The sequence below is a fragment of the Chlorocebus sabaeus genome, chromosome 25 (genome assembly GCF_047675955.1).
Source record: "Chlorocebus sabaeus isolate Y175 chromosome 25, mChlSab1.0.hap1, whole genome shotgun sequence".
Classification (NCBI taxonomy): Eukaryota; Metazoa; Chordata; class Mammalia; order Primates; family Cercopithecidae; genus Chlorocebus; species Chlorocebus sabaeus.
In genome coordinates, this window is record NC_132928.1 from 46,714,525 (window position 1) to 46,736,761 (window position 22,237).

The 22,237-nt window shown below is 41.1% G+C and overlaps 1 protein-coding gene across 1 annotated transcript in view; it reads right to left on the reverse strand.

Annotated features, from left to right (window-relative positions):
* The window catches only part of LAMC1 (laminin subunit gamma 1), a 121,039-nt gene extending 109,595 nt beyond the window's left edge, over positions 1–11,444 (reverse strand). Inside the window, exon 1 of the mRNA XM_007989245.3 lies at positions 10,552–11,444. Coding sequence (XP_007987436.3) covers positions 10,552–10,966 — 415 coding nt within the window. The 5' untranslated portion in view covers positions 10,967–11,444. The remainder of the gene's footprint in view (positions 1–10,551) is intronic.
* Between the last annotated feature and the right edge of the window lie 10,793 nt (positions 11,445–22,237).

The following is a 22,237-nucleotide window of genomic DNA, read 5'->3' on the forward strand; positions in this document are numbered from 1 at the left end:
AGGTCAATGTTTCTGTCTGATCTCCTCAAATACATTACAAATAAAAGTATCTTTAGGATATAAAAAGCACCTTCAATATCTATCATAACTCACACACCCCATACTACAACGTCTATGAGTGAACCATTTCCCCCCCAGCAGTCTTATTTACATAAGTCCTTTGTCCACTAATTAGAATCAAAATGCAATAAAGCTCATCTCATTTTAAGCAGATAGATCTTTTCAGATCATTGGAAATATTTCATAGCTTTGTAAGTATCTCTGGCCAGGCACAGTGGCTCACGCCTGTAATCCCAGCACTTTGGGAGACCAAGACCAGCCTGGCTAACATGGTGAAACCCGATCTCTACTAAAAAAAAATACAAAAAACCTAGCCAGGCATGGTGGTGTGTGCCTGTAATCCCAGCTACTTGGGAGGCTGAGACAGGAGAATCACTTGAACCTGGGAGGTGGAGGCTGCAGTGAGCCAAGATCATGCCACTGCACTCCAGCCTGGGCAAAAGACTGAGACTGTCTCAAAAATAAATAAATAAATAAATAAGTTTCTCCAAGAAAGCCACATAATTCAAACTTCAGACTTTTTATTTCTAAAAGGCTCAATAAGAGAAAGCCATTACCTAGACCATGTTTAAATGAATGAAGATGGGGTCTTCCCATATTTAAGTGGTATGCGGAACATTTATGTTTCACCATGGAAATTAAATAGCAAGTTACATAAGCACCAGACATTGTGACCAAAGCATATGCCACGGGAAGACATTCTTAAAGAATTCTCTAAACCTGCAGCAAAACCCACAGACTTACCATCTTACCACATCAAACGATGAAGCATCAACCAAAACCACTACCTGCTTAAAGTGAGGTGAGAACAGAGGACCGCTCTTCCCCAGATTTCCCATGCTCCACTGCCTGAGGCGTCTATCAAGCATGATCCTATGAGAGAGCTCAGCAGGTACTTCAATGAAAATGGGCTCATAACTCAATTAAAACCAGCTAGTTCACTGATATGATCACTCAACAAGTATCTGTCAATGCCTATTAATGCCAGCAACTTTTGGTAGAGGGGAGAAAGATAGTAAGAGAAATATATTTTAGATGATGAAGCCTCACATGGTGTTCTCTCCTATTCTAAGCCAAAAATCATACCAAAAAAAAAAAAAATCAATTATATTATATTGTACTACAATTGGCTGACAGTTTCTTAATTAACTTTTTTATTTGAGGAATAATTTACATAGAATGAAGGATACAAATATTAAATGTATAGCTCTGAAATTTTACATATGTAAAATTTATTCTTGAGCTCCACCCAGCTCAAGAATAGAACACAAAATCAGAACTCTAAAGAAGACGGGGAAAAAAAGAGACTGGTCATTAACCAGGTCTCTGAAAACAGACAGGTACCTGTATAGTCACTGCCACAATCATTCTGGTTAGTAGAAACTTTCATACATACACAGTACTGTGATTTATCATCATGAAACAAAATTTACTGAGTCCTTAACTCTACACAAGACCACATACCAAATTCAAGAAAAGGAAAAAGAGGCCAGGCATGGTGACTCATACCTCTATTCCCAGCCCTGTGGGAGGCCAAGGCAAGAGGATCACTTGCACCTAGGAGGTCAAGGCTGCAGTGAGCTCTGATTGCACCACTGCACTTACAGCTTGGGCAACAGAGTGAGACTTTGTCTCTCTTAAAAAAAAAAAAAAAAAAGCAAGCAATGTGAAGAAGACTGATTCTGAATTAATATCTCCTCCAACTTTCAAAACAAAAAGATAAAATAACAAAAATCTAAAAATAAAACAATCTAATGTTGCCCTCAATATAAGAGGAAGCGGCCACACGCGGTTGGAAACAAAGAGTAAAAGAAGGGAACTGAGGAAATGTAACTCCTAAAGTTCAAAAGAAATAAGGTAAATCCCCTTATTCATTTCCCAGCCTTACCATAAAGTTCTTCTCCCACAAGAGATCTGAGGGTGCCATTGTCTAAGAAAGAGTGAAGTCTGCTTTATTTTATTTCATGAATATGTAGCTGTACCAGGCTGACTGGGCCCACTTATTTCAGGCTGGCCCCTAGAAGAGCACACGCATAGAAAAGCAGACACACTTAATTAGTGCCACCCTAGTCTGTTGCGGTACTCTAAAATCTCAGGAATGTTTCTATAAATGGGTTTTCTGGTAACCCCTATCAGCAAGCTGTCAGTTTTAGACCCAAATGAGCAAACATCTAACTTTATCATGTCACAAGAAAGGAGATGCTTGCAAATTCCAGCAGGGCCCTCTTACACAGGTGGTTTGCTGGGTTTTTTTAATCTTTTTTTTCTTATTTTTAAATTATTTTATTTTACTCTATTTTTCTCCACAGGGCAAGTTCTATCTTAAGTCTTATAGCAAGCAACCAAGGCAAAGTAATAAAAGCAGCACAAAATCATCTTGAAATTATACACTTTCAAGCTGACAACTTAAAAGAAATATTAATCCCATATTTTTAAAAACCTCAGAAATTTTCAGCAGTAAAAATAAACAAACAGCTCTGCTCTAAACTTTAACACCTTTCCCCAAAACCCAAACAGAACAGTGGTAGAGCTGTCAATAAAGTCCAGCAGGAAAAATGAACAAGTAAAGAAGCAGGGCCAGGTATGGCGGCTCAGGCCTGTACTCCCAGCACTTTGGGAAGCCGAGACGTGCAGATCACCTGAGGTCAGGAGTTCCAAACCAGCCTGACCAACATGAAAACTCCCTCTCTACTAAAAATACAAAATTAGCTGGGTGTGGTGGCACATGCCTGTAATCCCAGCTATTCGGGAGGCTGAGGCAGGAGAATCGCTTGAACCCAGGAGGCGGAGGTTGCAGTGAGCCAAGATCATGCCACTGCACTCCAGCCTGGGTGACAAGAACGAAACTCTGCCAAAAAAAAAAAAAAGCAACTGTTGCTGCTGCCAATTAACTCTAGATGAATATGTGGTTACTGCTCATCGGCCTAACCACTTTAATGTGGAATACACTGGGCTATACCATACTCTACATTTACAGTTCTTCACTATCCTAAAGAGATAGTATGCCTATCTTCTAAATCTACTCATGATGCCTTCACTAAACTTAAAAGGATGCTATATACAACAAGCAAATAATACTTCATTGTAACCTTTCCCCTCAACTGCTTAATAATTCCCTTTAAGAATCTATTTCAACAATGTACATGTGAATATATGTATTTTATTTAATTTTTGAGATAGCGTCTATGTCGTCCAGGCTGGGGTGTAGTGGGTATTCAACAGGCGCAATCATGGCGTACTACAGCCTCAAACTTCTTAGCTCAAGTGATCCCTCTGCCTCAGCCTCCCAAGCAGCTGAAACTATAGAATATATATGTACTTTAAATAAAATTTGCTTATGTCCATTTTTAAAGGAAAAAAATACAAATCAACATTTCAGAAATACATATTCACATGTGAGAATTCATGAGTTTTCTCCTAAGATTTATCTAGGCTGACTTCAAGTTACATAACAGTCTAATTTTTACCCAAAAAAGGACAGTCATAGGCCTTTCCAATTCCATACCAGTTCCATACCTTAGTACTTTTTAAAAAAATTAACAGAAATAAAACCACATACTATATTTAACATTAGCTATTACACTGACATATATCTTATAAAATGGAGAGATGGCACTGATAAAAAATAAACACAAGCTCGAAAGTTTTGCTTTGAAGAATTTAAATTAATGTTCAATGTTCTGGGAGTTTTATAATTCAGGCATTCATTTATTCACTCACTGTACATATATTTTTATGAACACTATGCCAGACAAGGGTCACTGGAGAGAGAATGCCTCCAGCCTCCACCCAAATAGTGAAGCGAATCCTCTCTGTGCTTGCATCTGTCACTTAGGACTTACTATATAACATGAAAGTACTGCTCCAGAACAGAGGTCAACAAACCTGTGCTATGACAGCCAGATAGTAAATACTTCAGCCTTTGTGGGCTGGGACATATGGAGTCTGTCGTTATTACTCAACTCTGCCTTTGCTGTGCAAAAACAGCCACAGACAATGCTTTGCTACATGGGCTAAACTGTGCTCCAACAAAAATTTATCGATAACCAAAATTTGAATTTCATGAAATTTTCACATGTCACAAAATATTATTCTTCTGATTTTTTCTAACCAATTAAAAATGTACAAACCATTCTTAGTTCACAGCCCATACAAAAATAGGTGGCAGGCCTGGACTGGACTTGGCTAAGAAGGCCATCATTTGCCTACCCCCAAATCGAGACACATGGGCCTCTGCATATACACCTCATCTAAGAATGAAGTCAGGGCAATGATCCCCTGAATCACTACACATCCAGGAATTTGCATTGGTGCTAATACATAACGAACAATTAACCAATACTAGTCATCTTTAACTGAACTAAAGATTACTAAACCCCTGACTCGTCCTTCAAAAACGTCATGGTTTAAAGGTAGAAACAGACAAGTAAAGAAACAGATAATCCTGTGTGATAGGGACTGTGAAAAATACTCACAGGGTGGTGTGAGTGGGAGACCTAATCCAAGCCAGGGAATAGGGTAGACAGGGGAGAGAGAGAGAGAGAAACGGGGGAAGGAGTCCTAAAGGGTATTAACACCTGAGAGAAGTGTTCCAAACCAAAGAACAGCCCTGTGAGCACATGAAGCCACAAAAGGGTCCAGATCCTAAAGTACCCTGTACATCATGCCAAGGAGTTTGGACTTCATCCTAAAATCTTGAAGAACCACTGCAGAATTTTTAGCTGCAAAATTGTATAATCAGATTTGCATTTTAGAACCATCACTCAGTCCAAAGGATGGCTGCCCAAATATAAACGGCAAAGCTGCAGGTAGAAAGCCCACCAGTTTATTAGGAGGCTGTGGCAACAATCCCGGTGAAATGCAATGGGAACTTACAGTAAGGCAGGGACAAAGAGGATGGAAAGATAAGCATTCAAGACACATAGTGTCTGGACATAGAAGGTAAAAGTAGAGTCTTGGATAGATTATAGTAAGGACTGGTGGGAAAGAAAGGAGTGAAGTTACAGCTACCCAGAACTGACCCACCTCACAGCAGTGGATCCTAACTGTTTCCCAGGGTAGTCTTTACTCATGAAGCCTGTCGAGCATGGTTCTTTCAGGAGAGACTTGGGCAACATAGGTTGACAGCCTCAGTGTTAGACAGCAGTGTAGTTCATTAACATAGAGAATACCAAAAGAGCTTTGAGTTGGGTGAGACAACAAGGAGTGAATTTAGTTTTGAATATGGTCTCTGGACATCCCAAATTGACCAGAACCAACAAGTTTTCAGATACGGAAAAAGAGGTGACTAGAAATACAACTTTAGAATTTAAAAATTTACAAATGAAATTGCAAATAAAGCCTTGAGACCAACATGAGTTCATCCACAAAGCGTGAACAGCATGAAAAGACAGGAATCTAGGAACATAAATAAAAAGGAGTGAGGCCAGGCGCGGTGGCTCACGCCTGTAATCCCTGCACTTTGGGAGGCCCAGGTCGGCGCATCATGAGGTCAGGAGATCGAGACCATCCTGGCTAACATGGTGAAATCCAGTGTCTACTAAAACTACAAAAAATTAGCCGGGCGTGGTGGTGGCAGACTGTAGTCCCAGCTACTCTGGAGGCTGAGGCAGCAGAATGGCATGAACCCGGGAGGCGAAGCTTGCAGTGAGCCAAGATGGGGCCACTGCACTCCAGCCTGGGCGACAGAGCGAGACTCATCTAACAAAAAAATAAATAAATAAAAATAAAAAATAAAACAAAAATAAAAAGGAGTAGGCAGGAGAAAAAACAAGGAAAACCAAAGGAGTATGGTATCTCTGAACCAGGGTATACATGAAATTTTTAAAGTGGCTTAGGATAAAGTAGACATTCTTTTGACAGACTCGTTAGAGAAGCTGCAAGAACGAATGCAATCAACTAAGTAGTCAAAGACTTATCTCCCCCATGACTTTTGGCAAATCACAACCCCAAGCATCTTTGCCTTCATCGCACTGTGAGAAATCTCATCAGTGATAAATTGGAGGCCTTATAAGCTGTAAAATGTAAAATACAGACATCCTTGATTTATTATTGTAATGTCATTATAAGTGTATAAATTCCTAATAGAGTATAATCTTCTGAAGACAGGACCCTCAATCTTTTACATCTTTCTATCAGGTACAGTGGTATATATTTCAAGAGTATTTTTTAAAACGTTTGCAGAATATCTGGCAATAACATGAGAAAGTATGCACAGGAGGAAGGAGTGCATAGCAAAAGGCACACCCAATTTTTAAAAATTATTTAGAATTGAAATAGTCAAAACTTGATTCCTCCCACAACTGTGACCAATGACAAATGGAAAAGGTGAGCTCAGGATGCCTTACAGCTCCAACTTCTCCCCTAACGTGTAAATTCTTTTTTGAATGCCCTTAGAATGGAGAAGGAATTTGGAGAAAAAGCAGTGAACTGTAGAACAGGAAAACAGCCAACAGCAACTTTATAAAACTGTGTTCAACAACTGCTGGCCATTAAGGAAGAGCTCCTTAACTCCTCAAGTTGAAACCTGCAAAATGTAAATCAGCCCTTTGTGAGACAAACTAAAATAGTGTCCCCTCAGGGTGCACAAATACCACAGTGAAGTCACCACAGTGAGCTATTCCCTGACACAGTCAGAACCTACCTTGCAAAGGTTTTTCCTGGAGGGAAAAACTGCCATTTGTTCCATGTTAAATACATACACACTCAGCAGAGGACCAAAGAGAATAAATGGCAATAGCCTATATATCAATTATCCTAATTTACACACACACAAAAAGATATTCAGATACAGATTTGAAAGCTTCATTTAATCACTATTGGTTCCTACAGTTTATGAGGAGCTTGGAAAATAATCTGGTCTCAGTGTTAATTTTAGGAGTTCCATAAACTTTGATTGGGTTGGTTTTATAAGCACTCTTTTCCTTAATCTAACTGTTTTTAGAAAAAGGAAAAGCTACCTTTCTCAAGATTAGGATCCTGTCTGCCAAGTTTCCATCCACAATGATTATCAAATTAATTAAAGGCGCTGTTTAATAAAAGGCAAATCCTCAGTTACAATCATAGTATCAACTACCCCACTGGTACTGATAAAAACTTACTATAACTTATACGACATAAAAGCCAAACTTTTTAACAGCAATTGAATAATCCATCCAGAAGTTGAAGGCGAAACAAAAAAGACTTCTTTTTAGAAAAGGGTGGCTGGTTGAGATTTCTCCCCATAACAAGCAGAAAGTGCAATTCTGGTTCCCATAGCAACTTTAACTCTTTTCATCCGAGGACGCATTACACCCTGCACCCTAGATTACTGTGTATGGTGCTTAAGAGATGGCCGTTTTCAAAATCAAAGCTGATTTTCCTGGCTTTTGTACAGCAAATGATACAGGTATAATAATCAGATTTGTATTTGCCATCTGTTAAAATACGCCTCAGCCTCCCAAAAAGTACCAGTTACAATGATCCTATAATTTGATATATACATGTGTATGCACGAAAAATTTCTAGAGGGTCATATTAATATAAGAAATTGTGAACGGTGGTCTCTAGAGCGTGGAGCTTAGCAGGTAGCGATAAAGAGACTCACTTGTCACTATACTTACTGTTGGAATTTACAAGTCATGTTTCATTTTTATAATTTAAAAAAGTCAGTGCCCAAACACTTACATAACTACTTACATTTCTTATGTACGATTTGACTGCTTATTTTAAAGCTTACTGTACTGAAAGTTCAACATCAAAAAGAAGGCTAGAAAAGTGGTGGCTAGACCTAGCTCTTTCACACTACTCATTTCTAGTTTCACATGCTCTGTAAGGGCGAAGCACAATATGCATCACTTGTTTAAGGGTATGTGAAATTTGAACTGGAAGGGAGATTTAATAGATGCACAAAACAGTCATGGTACTTTAATTCATGGGAAATAATCAGTTAGCTGCAGCCCATGGAGTAAATGGAGTTGGGGAGTGAATATGCTGAATATCAAAACACACAGTGACACGTAACACCTTGCATACTTGTCATAAATTGTTGATCAAAACATACATGTATACATGAAATCTTGTCATTAAAGACGAGGTGGGGAGGGGGGAGAGAAAGAGAAACCTCAACCTCACTACACACAAACCTTTCCCCCTTCCCACCTCCTCCACGACACATGACTTCTTCCAGGATGTCATTTCTGATCCAAGAAGAAGTGTAAGTCAAGTATCCGAGTCAAGTTAGTTTAAACTAAAAAGTACGTATTTTTGGCTCAAGCCTGTAATCCCAGCACTCTGGGAGGCCAAGGCGGGCGGATCACGAGGTCAGGAGATGGAGACCATCCTGGCTAACACGGTGAAACCCCGTCTCTACTTAAAAAAAAAAAAAAAAAAAGGTACGTATTTTTACAGTTAATCACAATACTTGTAAGAAAATACTTTTAACTTAAAAAGTTTTAAACTCAGTTTTATGAATTTCCTTTAGCAACAATATTACCAAAAGTTGAGGGAAATTTCAGCAAAACCAAGTCCAAGCATAAAACATTTTATAGTAAACAGTGATGTTAAAGGCAAACTCTAAGATCTCTTTTGACCTTTTAATCAACCATGACCCAAAGTTAACATACCTGCCTCCCAGTGGGAGCAATCTAACTTAACTGATACCAGCTTACTCTACCACATTATCTTTGCAACAGGGTAGTAATCACTGAGTAATCTATCTACCTCTGAAATCACCTTAAACGACCTTTAGCTACACAGTGCCTACAAGAGAAAATTCAGAGAGCCAAGATTGACAGCCCCACCTTTATGTAAATAAGAGACTGTTGTTCAGTAATTGTCGATTGAATTTCAGGCATCTGAGATTTGAGACATCAGGCAACGCCTTTTCTTTGAAAATTTTAAAATCTGAAAATGAACAAAATAAGACTTCAAGGGTATTCAAACTTGAACACAGAAACTTTAACAAGTCAAAAGTTAAACAAAAATACTTAGATACAAATTTCAAAAATAATTTTGGCCAACTTAAAAAATATAACTGGAGGAAAAAAAGAGCAATCCCACAGATCTTAGGAAACCCTCGGTCACTAGCTATGTCTTTAGAAAGGCACCTTTAAAAAACTGAACTCAGTGCACTTTACTTCTTCAATCCCTGAAAAACAGATACCTCATAGTATCATTCTATGAAATTATTTTCAAAATGTTTCATTTGTTTAATGACTCAACTGCAAATAAGATGTTAAATAATTCTGCTTTTCTAACACTTATTCCACACACAATAATTTAATCCCACTTTTCAAAGTACTTTTTGTAAGTCAAATTCTTTCTCTGGAATCCTGATACTTAAATAAAGTTTAGTGTACCGGAGAGCAGCAAAACCATGATCAAAAGAACCATTTGCCAACAACATGTTCCTTTCCAACACCCCTAAGGGATATTAGCCTCACAGAATTACCCTCCCTTGACAGAAGAATGGCTTGGGGCAGTCTGTTCTCTCCGGAAGTTCGTTAGTACCAGCTACTGGTAATAATCAAGCCTTCCAAGGCAATGGGGAGTGAAGCGCTAAGTCAAACGTCAGTTTCTCACACACTGGTTCCTCGGTTAAACACAATAATGAAACTTTCTGCCTATTTACATATCTCAAAGATGAGGAAAAACTTACCTAGATCGAACATTATTTTTGGTACTTCCAGATACACATGTCCATCCTCATCCACTGCCCTGCCATGAAGTTTTCTATACATCCCTTTCCTGATTTCTGAAAGATCACTTATACGTGTTTCTACACTTGCTCTGAATGAAAGCAAAAGGGAAGACAGTAAAGGAGAGCCTTTTTACCCAGGGACAAGGCTGTGCCCAGCAATTACAGTGAGTGCACTTCCTTTTGTTTATTCTGCACCAGGATTAGCCGTCAAATCGCTTTGTGGCTTTTAAGGCTGAGCAGCTATAAAGAACAATAACTTCAAAAGTGAATTTATGTTTTAATTCCACATAGGCAATATAGGCAGCGAAGGCATTTGCTCCTCTCAAATTCCCCCTTAACTCAACAGAGCAATCACCCTCAGCCCTGGAGGGACATCTAAACATTTTAAAGGTGAAAATGTTTAAGGCGGACCTTCTTGTTTCTGATCCAAGAATGCGCTGTGACGGCCTTGCTAGCAAAGAGAAAAGTGGGGACGGGAGTTTCTGATTAACGCTTCAGAAAAAAAAAAAAGGTGGGGGGGCCCCACAATCCTAACAGCCGAAAAGCAGAATAATCAGAGAGCCAGAATCCCGTTAAGTCAGAAAGAACAGGAAAGCAGAGAGACTCGTGCGGAACATTCTGGCCCTCACGGGATGTTAAAAGCTAGATCTATTTCAGAAGTTGGAGAAAGGAGTTTCTGTGTGGCCCATGCCGGGGAACAGAGAGCCAACACGCGGCTGTCTGGGTCCGTGAGGCCGGCTACGGGGACGGAGCCGGTCCGGGAGCTGGGCTGCTGGCGAGCAGTAGCAGGGGACGGGGCTGTCACCGCTTACCCAGGTGCAGCGTGAGGTTGATGGAGCTGGGGTACTGCACCCCGGCCAGCATGGTCTGGCTTTGCCACCAGGTGGTGTCGGCCTGGTTGTTGTAGTCGGTCAGGAAGGCTGCCCCGTGCTGCAGGTGGGGCTGCCCGGCGTCGCACAGGTGACAGGACTTGGTGACCCCGGTCACCCCGGTCTGCACACAGTACTCCTCGGGCGGAGTCCCACACGTGTTGGTAGCCACCACGGTCACGTTGAAGGCGGCGTTGACGAACTCGGGCATGCAGCGCTGCGGCCGCCCGCCCTCGTCCGTGCACTCGTCCATGGCTGCCTGGGCACAGCCCGCCGCGGCGGCCGCCAGCACGGCCAACACGGGCCAGAGCCGCCCCCGGCGCCGCAGGGCCGGCGCGGCCCGCTGGCTCCCCCTCATCCCGCCGCCCGCACGCTGGGCCACGGCGAAGGCAAGGGCACCGGCGCGTTCCTCTAGTCTAGCGGCGTTCCCCGGAGGCCGCTTCGCTGCTTGAGCCTGGGGGCCCAGGGGCCTGACTCCGGGGCGGGCGGTGGCGGCGACTCGCGCCGGAGAGACTGACGGGCGGGCGCCCCTAGCGAGGACCGCGCTGCTCGCCGACCGCGGCCCCCGCGCGCCGCCTCTGCGCTTCCCTAACCCACCCCGCGAAGCAGCCTGCACTCCGCGCCGACCCCCGACTTCCGAGCGCGTGCCCGAGTGCGCGCCCCCGGGGAGGAAGGAGCAGGGGGTGGGATAGGCAGGGTCGGGTGCGGTCTGGGAGAGGAGAAAGCCCAACCCAGTCTCCTCTCAGCAACTCCCGCGGTCCCTGGGGCAACTCCCCGGCCCTGCGCGCCCCATGGACTGCGCGTCCGTCCCGGCGACTCCAGGCGGCGGCGGGGGCGGCGGCGTCTCGTGCTCGGGCCCGCGGCGCGCGACCAGGGGGGAGGGGCGCGCGGGGTGGGCGGGGAGCCGGGTAGGGGGTTGGGGGAGGGGAGAGGAGGGGAGGGGAGGGGAGGGGAGGGGAGGGGAGGGGAGGGCGGTGGGATGGTGCATGCCGGGAGGGAAGGGCGGCCTCGCAGACCCGGCTCGCCGCGCGGGAGTCGCCGGGGTCCTCGGCCTCCGCGGCCTGGGAGACTCTGGGTTGCGGGAGGAGGCGGGGGAGGGCGCCTTAGAGGGGCGACGCCGGGTCAGGAGGTCGCTCGGGGTCGTGCCTGGGGCCTCGCGCCCATTTGGGCTGCTGCAGGAGGGTCCCCGCCCAGCCAGGTGTCGGTCCCACCCGGGAGCGCCCGCTGCTGCTCGGGGTCCCGCGCCAGCCCCTCCCGAACAGAGGTCCGGGGTGTCCATGGGGCCGACACGGTCCCTGGAGAATCAGAAGGGCCCGCAGCAGCCAGATGAGTTTTGTGAAGCGATTTCCTGCCGCTGAATTAAAGTGTAACCAGTCGTTTTACCGGGGCAAGGAAGGAAGTGAAAAGGCTGGGAATGGAATGACATTTTTCCCTTGGGTACGCACGACCCACTGCGAAATTCTTCCGCTGTGTTGTTTGTGTTCCTCGGCTTGCCTTTAAAAGACTCGAAATTATGTGGATTCTGACATCCTCCTTTTCGGGCCTGCTGAGTCACGGAATATTCTCAGTGCCAGAATGACTCAGTTCACAGAAACTGAGCCAGAAGATCATGAGTTTTAGTCCCTGAGCAGAACCTGGGCGCTTACCCAGGGCTGATACGGCAAGCAGAGACCAGGGCAAGGAGGCAGCAGCTTGAAACCCTTGGCGTCCCCAAGCAGAGAAGAAGGATGCACATAGTGGATGACACGGATTTGTTTTGTTCTAACTTTTGAGGAACTTGATGATAAGGTGTGGATAATAAGCACACGGCAAAAACAAAACAGAACAACAACAACAAAAAAAACACATGCATACTTTCGGACACAGTTGTCCCATTAAGATAGGGATAATGGGAATCTGAAACAAGGAAATAAGCATATGTTAGGTGACTCTGGATAGTTAGGGTCAGTGTTAGACGCAGACTGCTAGTTAGGAAAACCTTAAGGATAATGTTCTGGTCGGATGAAGAAGGGAGGGGAATCTAGGGACGTATTACACGACTGAGCTTACTTAGCAAGTATGTTCATCACTGTTCCATTTATTTGATGAGATGGGTGGACATTATGCATGGCTAAAGGTGCCTCATTCTTGGCACCTCTTTGGGAGAACTAAGTTGTGGGGGCTATAATAATTTTTTAATCCTTTCATACATGAGTTGAAGCAAAATAAATACGTTCATTTACACCTAGAGGGGATTATGTGCTCTCAGTCCTTCGTTGTACTCGAGAACAAACGTGGGCATATAGGACAAAAATAAGGATGTTAGTTGTAAATAAAGCTACAGATTTGTAATAAACGTGTCTATATTTTAATAAACATGTTAATGAATTTGCGTTATTATGCATTTTTAGTACTTTGTTATATAGTGACCAAAGCGTGGGTCTGTTTCCAACAATCAAAATAAAGGCAAGGAGACCCCCAAAGGCTGTGAAATCAACATAAATGGGTTTCTTTGTCATTGCTGCCTTTTGAGTCCTAATGTCCAAGATTAACATCAAGATATTACTTATGCGAATTTTCCGTAATTTAATTACCAGAGCCTATCTGATATTTGTAAAGCACATATAGAGACCTTGAATTAATCCCTCAATTCTCTTGCTTATAGAAATGTGTTACAGTGACAAACATCTGTTTTGAAAAGAGGTAAAGTGTAACCAACCAGTGGGCTTGGTGATAAAAATTCTGCTCCGTTATTTGGATCTTGATTCAAACAAATCAATGGTTAAAACAGAATTTTTAAAACAATTTGAGAAATTTGAACACTAATTAGATGTTTGATGATATCAACAAATTATTTTAGCCACCTGGAGATGCCACAGTCTACTAAATAGACTTAGTATTTAAAGAAAAAAAAAAGTGAAAGTGTGTAAAATTTTCTTTTACTGCAGGTTACCCTATTTTTCAAAAAACCCCAGAGCCTTTTGAATGCATGTTCTTAAGTGCTTAGAAATTTCATTATCAGCCGGGCGCGGTGGCTCACGCCTGTAATTCCAGCACTTTGGGAAGCCAAGGCGGAGGATTGCTTGAGTTCAAGACCAGCCCAGCCAACATAGTGAAACCCTGACTCTACTAAAATTACAAAAATTAGCCGGGCTGGCCGGGGTCGTTGGCTCACGCCTGTAATCCCAGCACTTTGGGAAGACTGAGGCAGGTGGATCACTTGAGGTCAGGAGTTCCAGACCAGCCTAGCCAACGTGGTGAAACCCCAACTCTACTAAAAAATACAAAAATTAGTTAGGTGTGGTGGTGCGTGCCTGTAATCCCAGCTACTCAGGCAGCTGAGGCAGGACAATCGCTTGAACTGGGGAGGGCGGAGGTTGCAGTGAGCCAAGATCACGCCACTGCACTCCAGCCTGAGCGACAGAGGAAGACTCTGTCTCAAAGAAAAAAAAAAAATCATCCCGGCGTTGTGTCGCATGCCTGTAATCCCAGCTACTCGGGAGGCTGAGACAGTAGAATTACCTGAATCCAGGAAGCGGAAGTTAAAATGAGCGAAATATACTGCACTCCAGCCTGGGTGAGGCTCTGTCTCAAGAAAGAGAAGAGGGGAGGGGAGGGGAGGGGAGAGGAGAGGAGAGGAGGGGAAGGAGGGGGAGAGGGAAGGGGAGGTGGGGGGGAGGGGGGGAGGGGAGGGAGGGGGAGGGGGGAGGGGAGGGAGAGGGAGGGGAGGGGGGAGGGGGAGGGAGGGGGAGGGGGGAGGGGAGGGGGGAGGGGAGGGAGGAGAGAGAAGGGGATTATCTGAAAGAGAGAGGAAGAAAGAAAGAAAAAAAGGAAGAAAGGAAGGAATGAAAAAAGAGAGAAAAGAAAAAAGAAAGAAAAAAAAGAAAAGAAAAGAGAGAATGGAGGGAGGGAGAGGGGAGAGGGAGGGGGTGAGGAGTTTCATTATCCACCAGACATGGTACTTAGACGAAAAATGTTTTATTCAGGTCCCTCAAAAGATGATCTTAGTGCCCAATTATCAGTGTCTATGCAGCAACAAAGGCAGGATGAGGAAATGAAATTGTTTATTGTTTATTGTACGGGCAAGAGAGCTCCAATTAAAGAAAAAAAAATGTGAAACTCCAGAGAAAAGAGATTTCTCCCTTCATAATCTATAAATTCAAGGAAGGATGCTGATTGGCTTGACTTTGGTCACCTGGCATACCCCCAAAGCTAGGTAAATAGAATACCGTGTGTGTGGTGTTTGGCAGCCCACCGGAAAACCATGGAATGTGGGAAAAGCAATTGAAAGGAAAGCTTGCTGTTGCCAGAAGAGGGCAGGTTACAAGGCAGAAAAAACAACGGATGTCTACTACAGCAGGATTTAGAATGTGTGATATAATTAGAAAAATAATTTAAAAGTTTGCACTGACCTTTCCATTGCAACTTTGTCATTTTTTATCTTTTTATAATTACCAATGCGTTTATTTTTTCAGTCCTTATTCTTTCTGACCTCATTTCCTTGTATTCTTCCCAAGCCTAAGCCTCACTATACTATATGCTTTATCTTTTTATATTTAGAAATGCAACCTAAACATAATAATTATTAATAATGATTGACAGTGTTAGCCTATATTTACATTCTATGTTACACTTTTCAAAATTACACGGAAGCGAAGAATGTTATCACCTATGTGGAGCTGAAGAAATTAAGGCTCAAAGAGATTAAGTAACCTCTGTAGACAAGTAGGAGGAAAGTCAGGCCGGGAACCTGCTCTTTCTGGCTCCCTGACCAATGCTGTTTCCTTTTCGGTTATGTAAAGGTCATGATAGGAAAGAGGATAAGGGAAGAGCGTTCTCACATTCCCAAAGTTTTTAGGTTATCAAATAAGAATTTAAAATTAGGTAAAAATTAATGTGATACTGGAAGAGAATGACAATATCCCTCTTCAAAGTTACAATGACTACACATGATGCTTTGTGTTAGGTTTATAGATCCAGCCTAGGTCCTTGGTACAAATCCAAGCAAAACAAGATAAGGTATCTTTTGTGGTGAGCTCAGGTAAAGACAGGATTCCTCTTGTATGAGGTGAAACCCTTCCTTCCCACTCAGCCCCATGCACCCAATTCTTCCTTTTTTTTTTTTTTTTTTTTTTACAGAATTGCCCAAACTCCTTTGTTTTGGAAAAAAAAATTTACTTTTCTAATAATAATCATACATATTTATGGAGTACATAATGATGTTTTGATACATACAGTGTATATTCATCAAATGAGGGTGACTTGCATATATGTCACCTCAAACATTTATCTTTTTTTTTCTTTAAGTCACCCACCCTGGAGTGCAGTGGTGCAAACACAGCTCACTGCAGCCTCCAACTCCAGGGCTCAAGTGGTCATCCCACCTCAGCCTCCCGAGTAGCTGGTACCACAGGCATGGGCCACCATGCCCGACTAATTTTTTTTTAATTTTAGTGAAGATGTGGTCTCACCTTGTTGCCCAGGCTGATCTTGAACTTCTGGGTTCAAGCGATCCTCCCACCTTGGCCTCCCGAAGGGCTGGAATTACAGGTGTGAGCCATCGTGCCCAGTCATCATTTCTTTGTGTTAAGAACATTCAATATCCTCTCCTCTAGCTATTTAAAAATATATAATAAATTATTTTTAACTATAGTCAGCCTATAGTGCTATATGGAAAACTGGAATTTATTTCTCCTAACTAGCTGTAATTTTATATAATTTAACCAATCTGCATCTATCCCCCATCCCAACTACTTTTCCCAGTCTCTAGTAACCACTATTCTGCTCTCTACTTCTATAAGATTAACTTTTTTAGCTTCAGCATATGAGTGAGAACATGTGGCATTTGTCTTTCTATTCCTGGCTTATTTCACTTAACATAATGTCCTCCAGGCTCATCCATGTTGCTATGAATGACAGAATTTCACTCTTTTTAATGGTTGAATAGTATTCCATTGTGTGTGACTGTGTGTGTATACCACATTTTCTTTATTCAGTCATCTGTTGATGGACAGGTGGGTAGATTCCATATCTTAGCTGTTGTGAGTAATGTTGCAGTAAACTTAGGGAACAGATATATCTTCGGTGTACTGATTTCCTTTCTTTGAATATATATCCAGTAGTGGGATTGCCGGATCGTATGACAGTTCTATTTGTAGTTCTTTGAAGAACCTCAATACTGTTCTTCATAGTGACTGTGCTTGTTTACACTCTCACCAGCAGTGTATAAGGGTTCCCCTGTTTTTACCCATGCATCCAATGCAAACTATGTTTATATCGTGATACTAGTTTTGAAAGAGAGACAAAAGGACACATCCCTAATTCATAATATTTAAACCAGAATTTTATTTATAACAATATACAAGTACAATAAAAAAGGAAGTATTTCCAAAAATGAGTAGCAAAGACCAATCTCACCCCACTCAAAATTTTCCCATGAAGAAAAGAGAGAACTTCACATCTCAAAAATCTTATTATTCTGCTAACCAAATGTGAACTGTATCTCACTATAAAGAACAGAGATAAATACTCTTTTATGTGTAGATAACATGGTTTTATCATGGGAACTCAGAATTTCCTTAATAAGTTGTTGACCCTGACAGGGTTAACTGATTACTCTTAGAAAGAAAGGGTAATTTTTTTTTTTTTTTTTTTTTGAGATGTAGTCTCACTCTGTCTCCCAGGCTGCAGTGCAGTGGCGTGATCTTGGCTCACTGCAACCTCTGCTGCCCAGGTTCAAGCAATTCTCCTGCCTCAACCTCCCGAGTAGCTGGGATTACAGGCACCTGCCACCGCGCCCGGCTAATTTTTGTAGTTTTTAGTAGTCGGGGTTTCACCTTCTTGGCCAGGCTGGTCTTGAATTCCTGACCTCGTGATCCACCCCCACTCAGCTTCCCAAGGTGTTGGGACTACAGGAGTAAGCCACCGCGCCTGACCAGGTAATTTTTTTAAAACCAAAGCTATTATTATTGGTAGTTTCCCCCAGAATTTAATTGTCTTATATTAAATAGTTTATCACCTCATTCCATTACATTGGTATATATTGCAACAGATCTTTTTGGAGGGTGTGCCTGGAAGTTATATTGTGCAAAATTAGAAGTTCACAGCTCTTTGAGTAATATTCTTTTTTGGGCTGTGGTGGAATGTTGTAACACCAGCTTTTAAAAAAATTTCCAGCTGAAATTATTATGGTCCAGGCACAGAACTTAACGGCCTCCATCTCTAGTTTATATCTGTATTTGAACAAATGTTAATTACTTTTTCTTCCCACCCAAATTGTGTTTATTGTAATGACCAAATTAAAGCAAGATTTTAAAACATTTTCCCCATCATTCTATGCATTAAAATGGCTTTTTCATTTATCAGAACTCTCTCTCCTAGTTCATATCTTTCTTTTGTTGTAATAGACATCTTTTATTGAAATTCAGCGTAGATATAGAAAAGTACATAAAATTCAAGGGTATAGTTTGAAAGTCAGATGAGAGAATCACAAAGTGTATGCTCCTGTGATCACTACCCAGGTCTAAAAATGAAATATTACCCTAACCCCAAAGCCCTGTCCTGTCCCTGGCCAGTCAGTATCCCCCACTTCTCCTCAAATGTAACTTCAGTTCTTGCTTATGTTACTGCAGATTAGTTTTGCTTGCTTTTGAATGCTATTTAAATGAAATCACATTGTATGTTGTGTGGGAATGGCTTGTTTTGGTCAATATTAGGTTTTGACGTGTCAGTTGATGTATGTGCAAAAATTCCTTATTTTTCCTTGTTGTATGCTATTCTATTGTATAAATACACTACAATTTATTTATTCATTTAACTGTTGTTGGACATTTCAGTAGTTTCCAGTTTGAAACTATTCTGAAGGATGTTACTATGTTTTTATCATCTTACTTGTCTTTTGCAGACACATTTTTTATACACACACACTTTTGGTGGGTATATACATAGGAGTGGAATTGTTGGGTCATAGGGGTAGGCATATATTCAGATTTGGTAGGCAATACCAAACTGTTTTCCAAATTGGTTGTACCAATATTCGCTCCAATCAGCTGCATACAAGAGTTGCTGTTTCACCACATCCTCAACCATACTTGGTATTTTCGAGTGTTTTAAATTGTAGCTATTGTCGGCTAATATTATTTTGATATTGGCACTGAACTTGAGGTACTCTAACTCCCGTTTATATACGTATTTGCACAAAATATAAATTATGTGTATTATTGGATTGTACTTTATAATTGGTGGGTTTAATTTCTAATTCCTTGATTACTAATTCAACTGGCCTCCTTTTCATATATTTATTAACCATTTGAGTATCTTCTTTTGTGCCACTTTATGTTTTTGCTAATTATTCTCTTGAGTTGTCTTTCTCTTTCTTACTGATTTGTAGGGATTCTTTACCTATTTTGGATATAGTCTCCTTTCCTCGTGCTATGTGTTGCAAATGTCTTCTTTGTGGTTTGCCTTTTCCCTCTTCAATAGTGTTTCTCCTTTTGAAATTTTTATTATGAAAAAATTCAAACATAAGCAAAAGTGTTGGTGGGAATGTAAATTAGTTAAATCTCCATAGAACATATTATGGAGATTTCTCAAAGAATTAAAAATAAAACTACCATGCAACCTAGCAATCCCACTACTGGGTATACCCAAAGGAAAATAAATAGTTGTATCAAAAAGACATCTGCACTAGTATGTTTATCACAGCACTAATTATGATAGTAAAGGCATGAAATCAACCTAAGTATCCATTAACAGTGGATTGGATAAAGAAAATATGGTGTGTATATACTATAGAATACTATACAACCATAAAAAAAGAACAAAATCATGTCCTCTGCAGCAACGTGGATGCAACTAGAGGCCATTATCCTAGTGAATTAATGCAGAAACAGAAAATCAAATACCACACGTACTCACTTATAAGTGGGAACAAAACAATAGATGTCATATTCTAACCTCTTGAGATGAAATCCTAGATAATGAATTTCAGCCATTTTTTCCTAACACATGCTAAAGAATATAGATTTCCCTCTAAACAGCACTTTAGCTGCATCTCATTACTTTTTTTTTTTTTTGAGACAGTCTCTCTCTGTCCTCCAGGGTAGAGTGCAGTGGCATGATCTCAGCTCACTGCAACCTCCACCTCCCAGGTTCAAGCAATTCTCATGCCTCAGCCTCCTGAGTAGCTGGGATTATAGGTGCGTGCCACCACACGCAGCTAATTTTTTGTATTTTTAGTAGAGACAAGGTCTCACCATGTTGGCCAGGCTGGTCTCAAACTCCTGGCCTCAAAGTGATCTGCCCACCTCAGCCTCCCAAGGTGCTGGGATTACAGGCATGAGCCACCGCACCCGGCCACGTCTCATGACTTTTGATGTGGCTTATTATTTATTATTATTCAGTTCAAAACATTTTCTAATTTTGGTTGCAATTTCTATTTTAACCCATAGGTTACTTATATGTTTTGCTTAATTTCCAAACATTAGGAGATTTTCTAGTTGTCTTTCTTAGTGTACGGTCTGTTATTACTATGTATTGTTATTTAAAAGTAAGTAACTGGGAACTTGATTTTCTTCCTTGCATCAATCATGGAGTCTGTCCTAGCTATGCTTTAAAGAGATGAGAAGAAAGACTCAGTGGTTTGAACAAATTGGAAAAGGAGGGCTGGCACCAGGACCTATCTGACCCACTACTCTGAGGAGCTACTACAGAAGTAGTAATAGTCTTTCAGCAGCAAAAAATAATAATCAGAATCGATGCCTTGAAATTAAGTGACAACCCCTGGGTTCCTGGACTTACCATGCTATGGGGACCTAAGAAAGGAAGACATTCTTATAATAAGCAGGATAGATATTTGGAGTCATATTACTACTAAAAATATGTGACCTTAAGTTATTGTCCAAGCTAGTGAAACAGGAAATAACATTTTTCATTTGATAGCATACTTATCATTTCACACTGTGTTTGATATTTAGGAGACATATATATAATTTAGTCTCTCTAATGTGAAAATAATACCCATAGCTAATATTCACTCACCACTTACTATATGTTGGGCACTTTTCTATGCCTTTTGCCTCTATTATTTTAGTTAGTCTTTGTATTTGCTATTTTCCCCATTTTCAGATGAAGATTTTAAGTAGCTTTCCAAGGTCATTCGGCTGCTGGTGAAGACGGGATTCAAACTGGGGATGTCTGACATTAGAGTCAATGCGCTTACCCCTTATGTACAACAATAACAAATACTTATTTGGAGTTTGTAGCAATGACATTTTAAGTGCTCAGTATATGTTAACTTATTTAATCATTGCAATAATCCTATGAGATATATAGTTTTACTATCATTGCATTTTATAGGTGAGAAAACACCTAGGTTTTTTATAGGTGAAGAAGATTCAGTAACTTACTCAGGATTATACTGATAATAGGTGGCGGAGCTGAGATTCAGACACGGGTAGTCTGGTTACAGTCTCTGTCTTCACCATTACATAATACTGCCTCTCAAATTATATTGACTTACCAAAGACATAGCAAGGGTCAAACGTTGGCTCATGTGTATGTTGTCATACTATCAGTCACAAATTAACATTCACCTAGGTTTGATATTTATGTCCGAAATAACAAAACATTTATCTTTGAATGGATGTTTTGCTAATAAATAATATCTTCATAAAGTTGTTTTGAATTTTTAAAATGTAAAAACATAATTTACAGGCATAATAGAAATAATCTACAAACAATAATGTTGATAAATAACCATTACACAAAAATACATGTATTCTCAGTTTGTATTCTGCTGCAAAAAGGAATCACTGTTGTAGATAAGATCAGCTCAGGGAAATAAAAATTCAATTTACTTTAATTTATGCACACAGATTATTTCTTCCATGGCTGCAATCTGAATTATTAAAGTTAAAACTTAAAACTTTAATGTTAAACCACTCGAGGACTTCATAAATATGCTGGAGAGACAAGGTTTATTCAATGTTAGTTCCACAGGAAGGGAAAAAGGGTCCATTTTTATCCAAGTCCAGAGACAGGATGGCCATACTCAAGTAAGCTTACTGGCAGCAAAGCCAAAGAATCCTCTCCCCATACATCACATTTTAAAAACTGTTCAGCAAATTATACAGTCCTTCAATTGTAATGGAAAGTGGCTCCCACCTGTAATCCTAGCACTTTGGGAGGCCGAATTGGGTGGATCACATGAGTCCAGGAGTTCAAGACCAGCCTGGGCAACATGGCAAGACCCAGTCTCTACTAAAAATACAAAAAAAAAAAAAACAGTTGGGCATAGTGGCGCATGCCTGTAGTCTCAGCTACTCAGAAGACTGAGGTGGGAGGATTGCTTGGGAGGCAGAGGTTGCAGTGAGCCAAAATTATGCCACTGCACTCCAACCTGGGCAACAGAGTGAGACCCTGTCTCAAAAAATTTCTTTTTTAGTTTTTAAAGATTTTTTTTAAATGTTAGTGTGCCAGGTATAGGACTTTAAATCCTTTATCCAATTTTTTTTTTTTTTTTTTTAACTGCAGTAATGATAATTTCCTACTAACCTTTCATCTCTTGTCTTTGGTGTCTGTTCACTGTATCCATTTGTTATCCACACAGAATATGCTTTTCCAAAGCAGGGATTACTACTGATTCAAACTG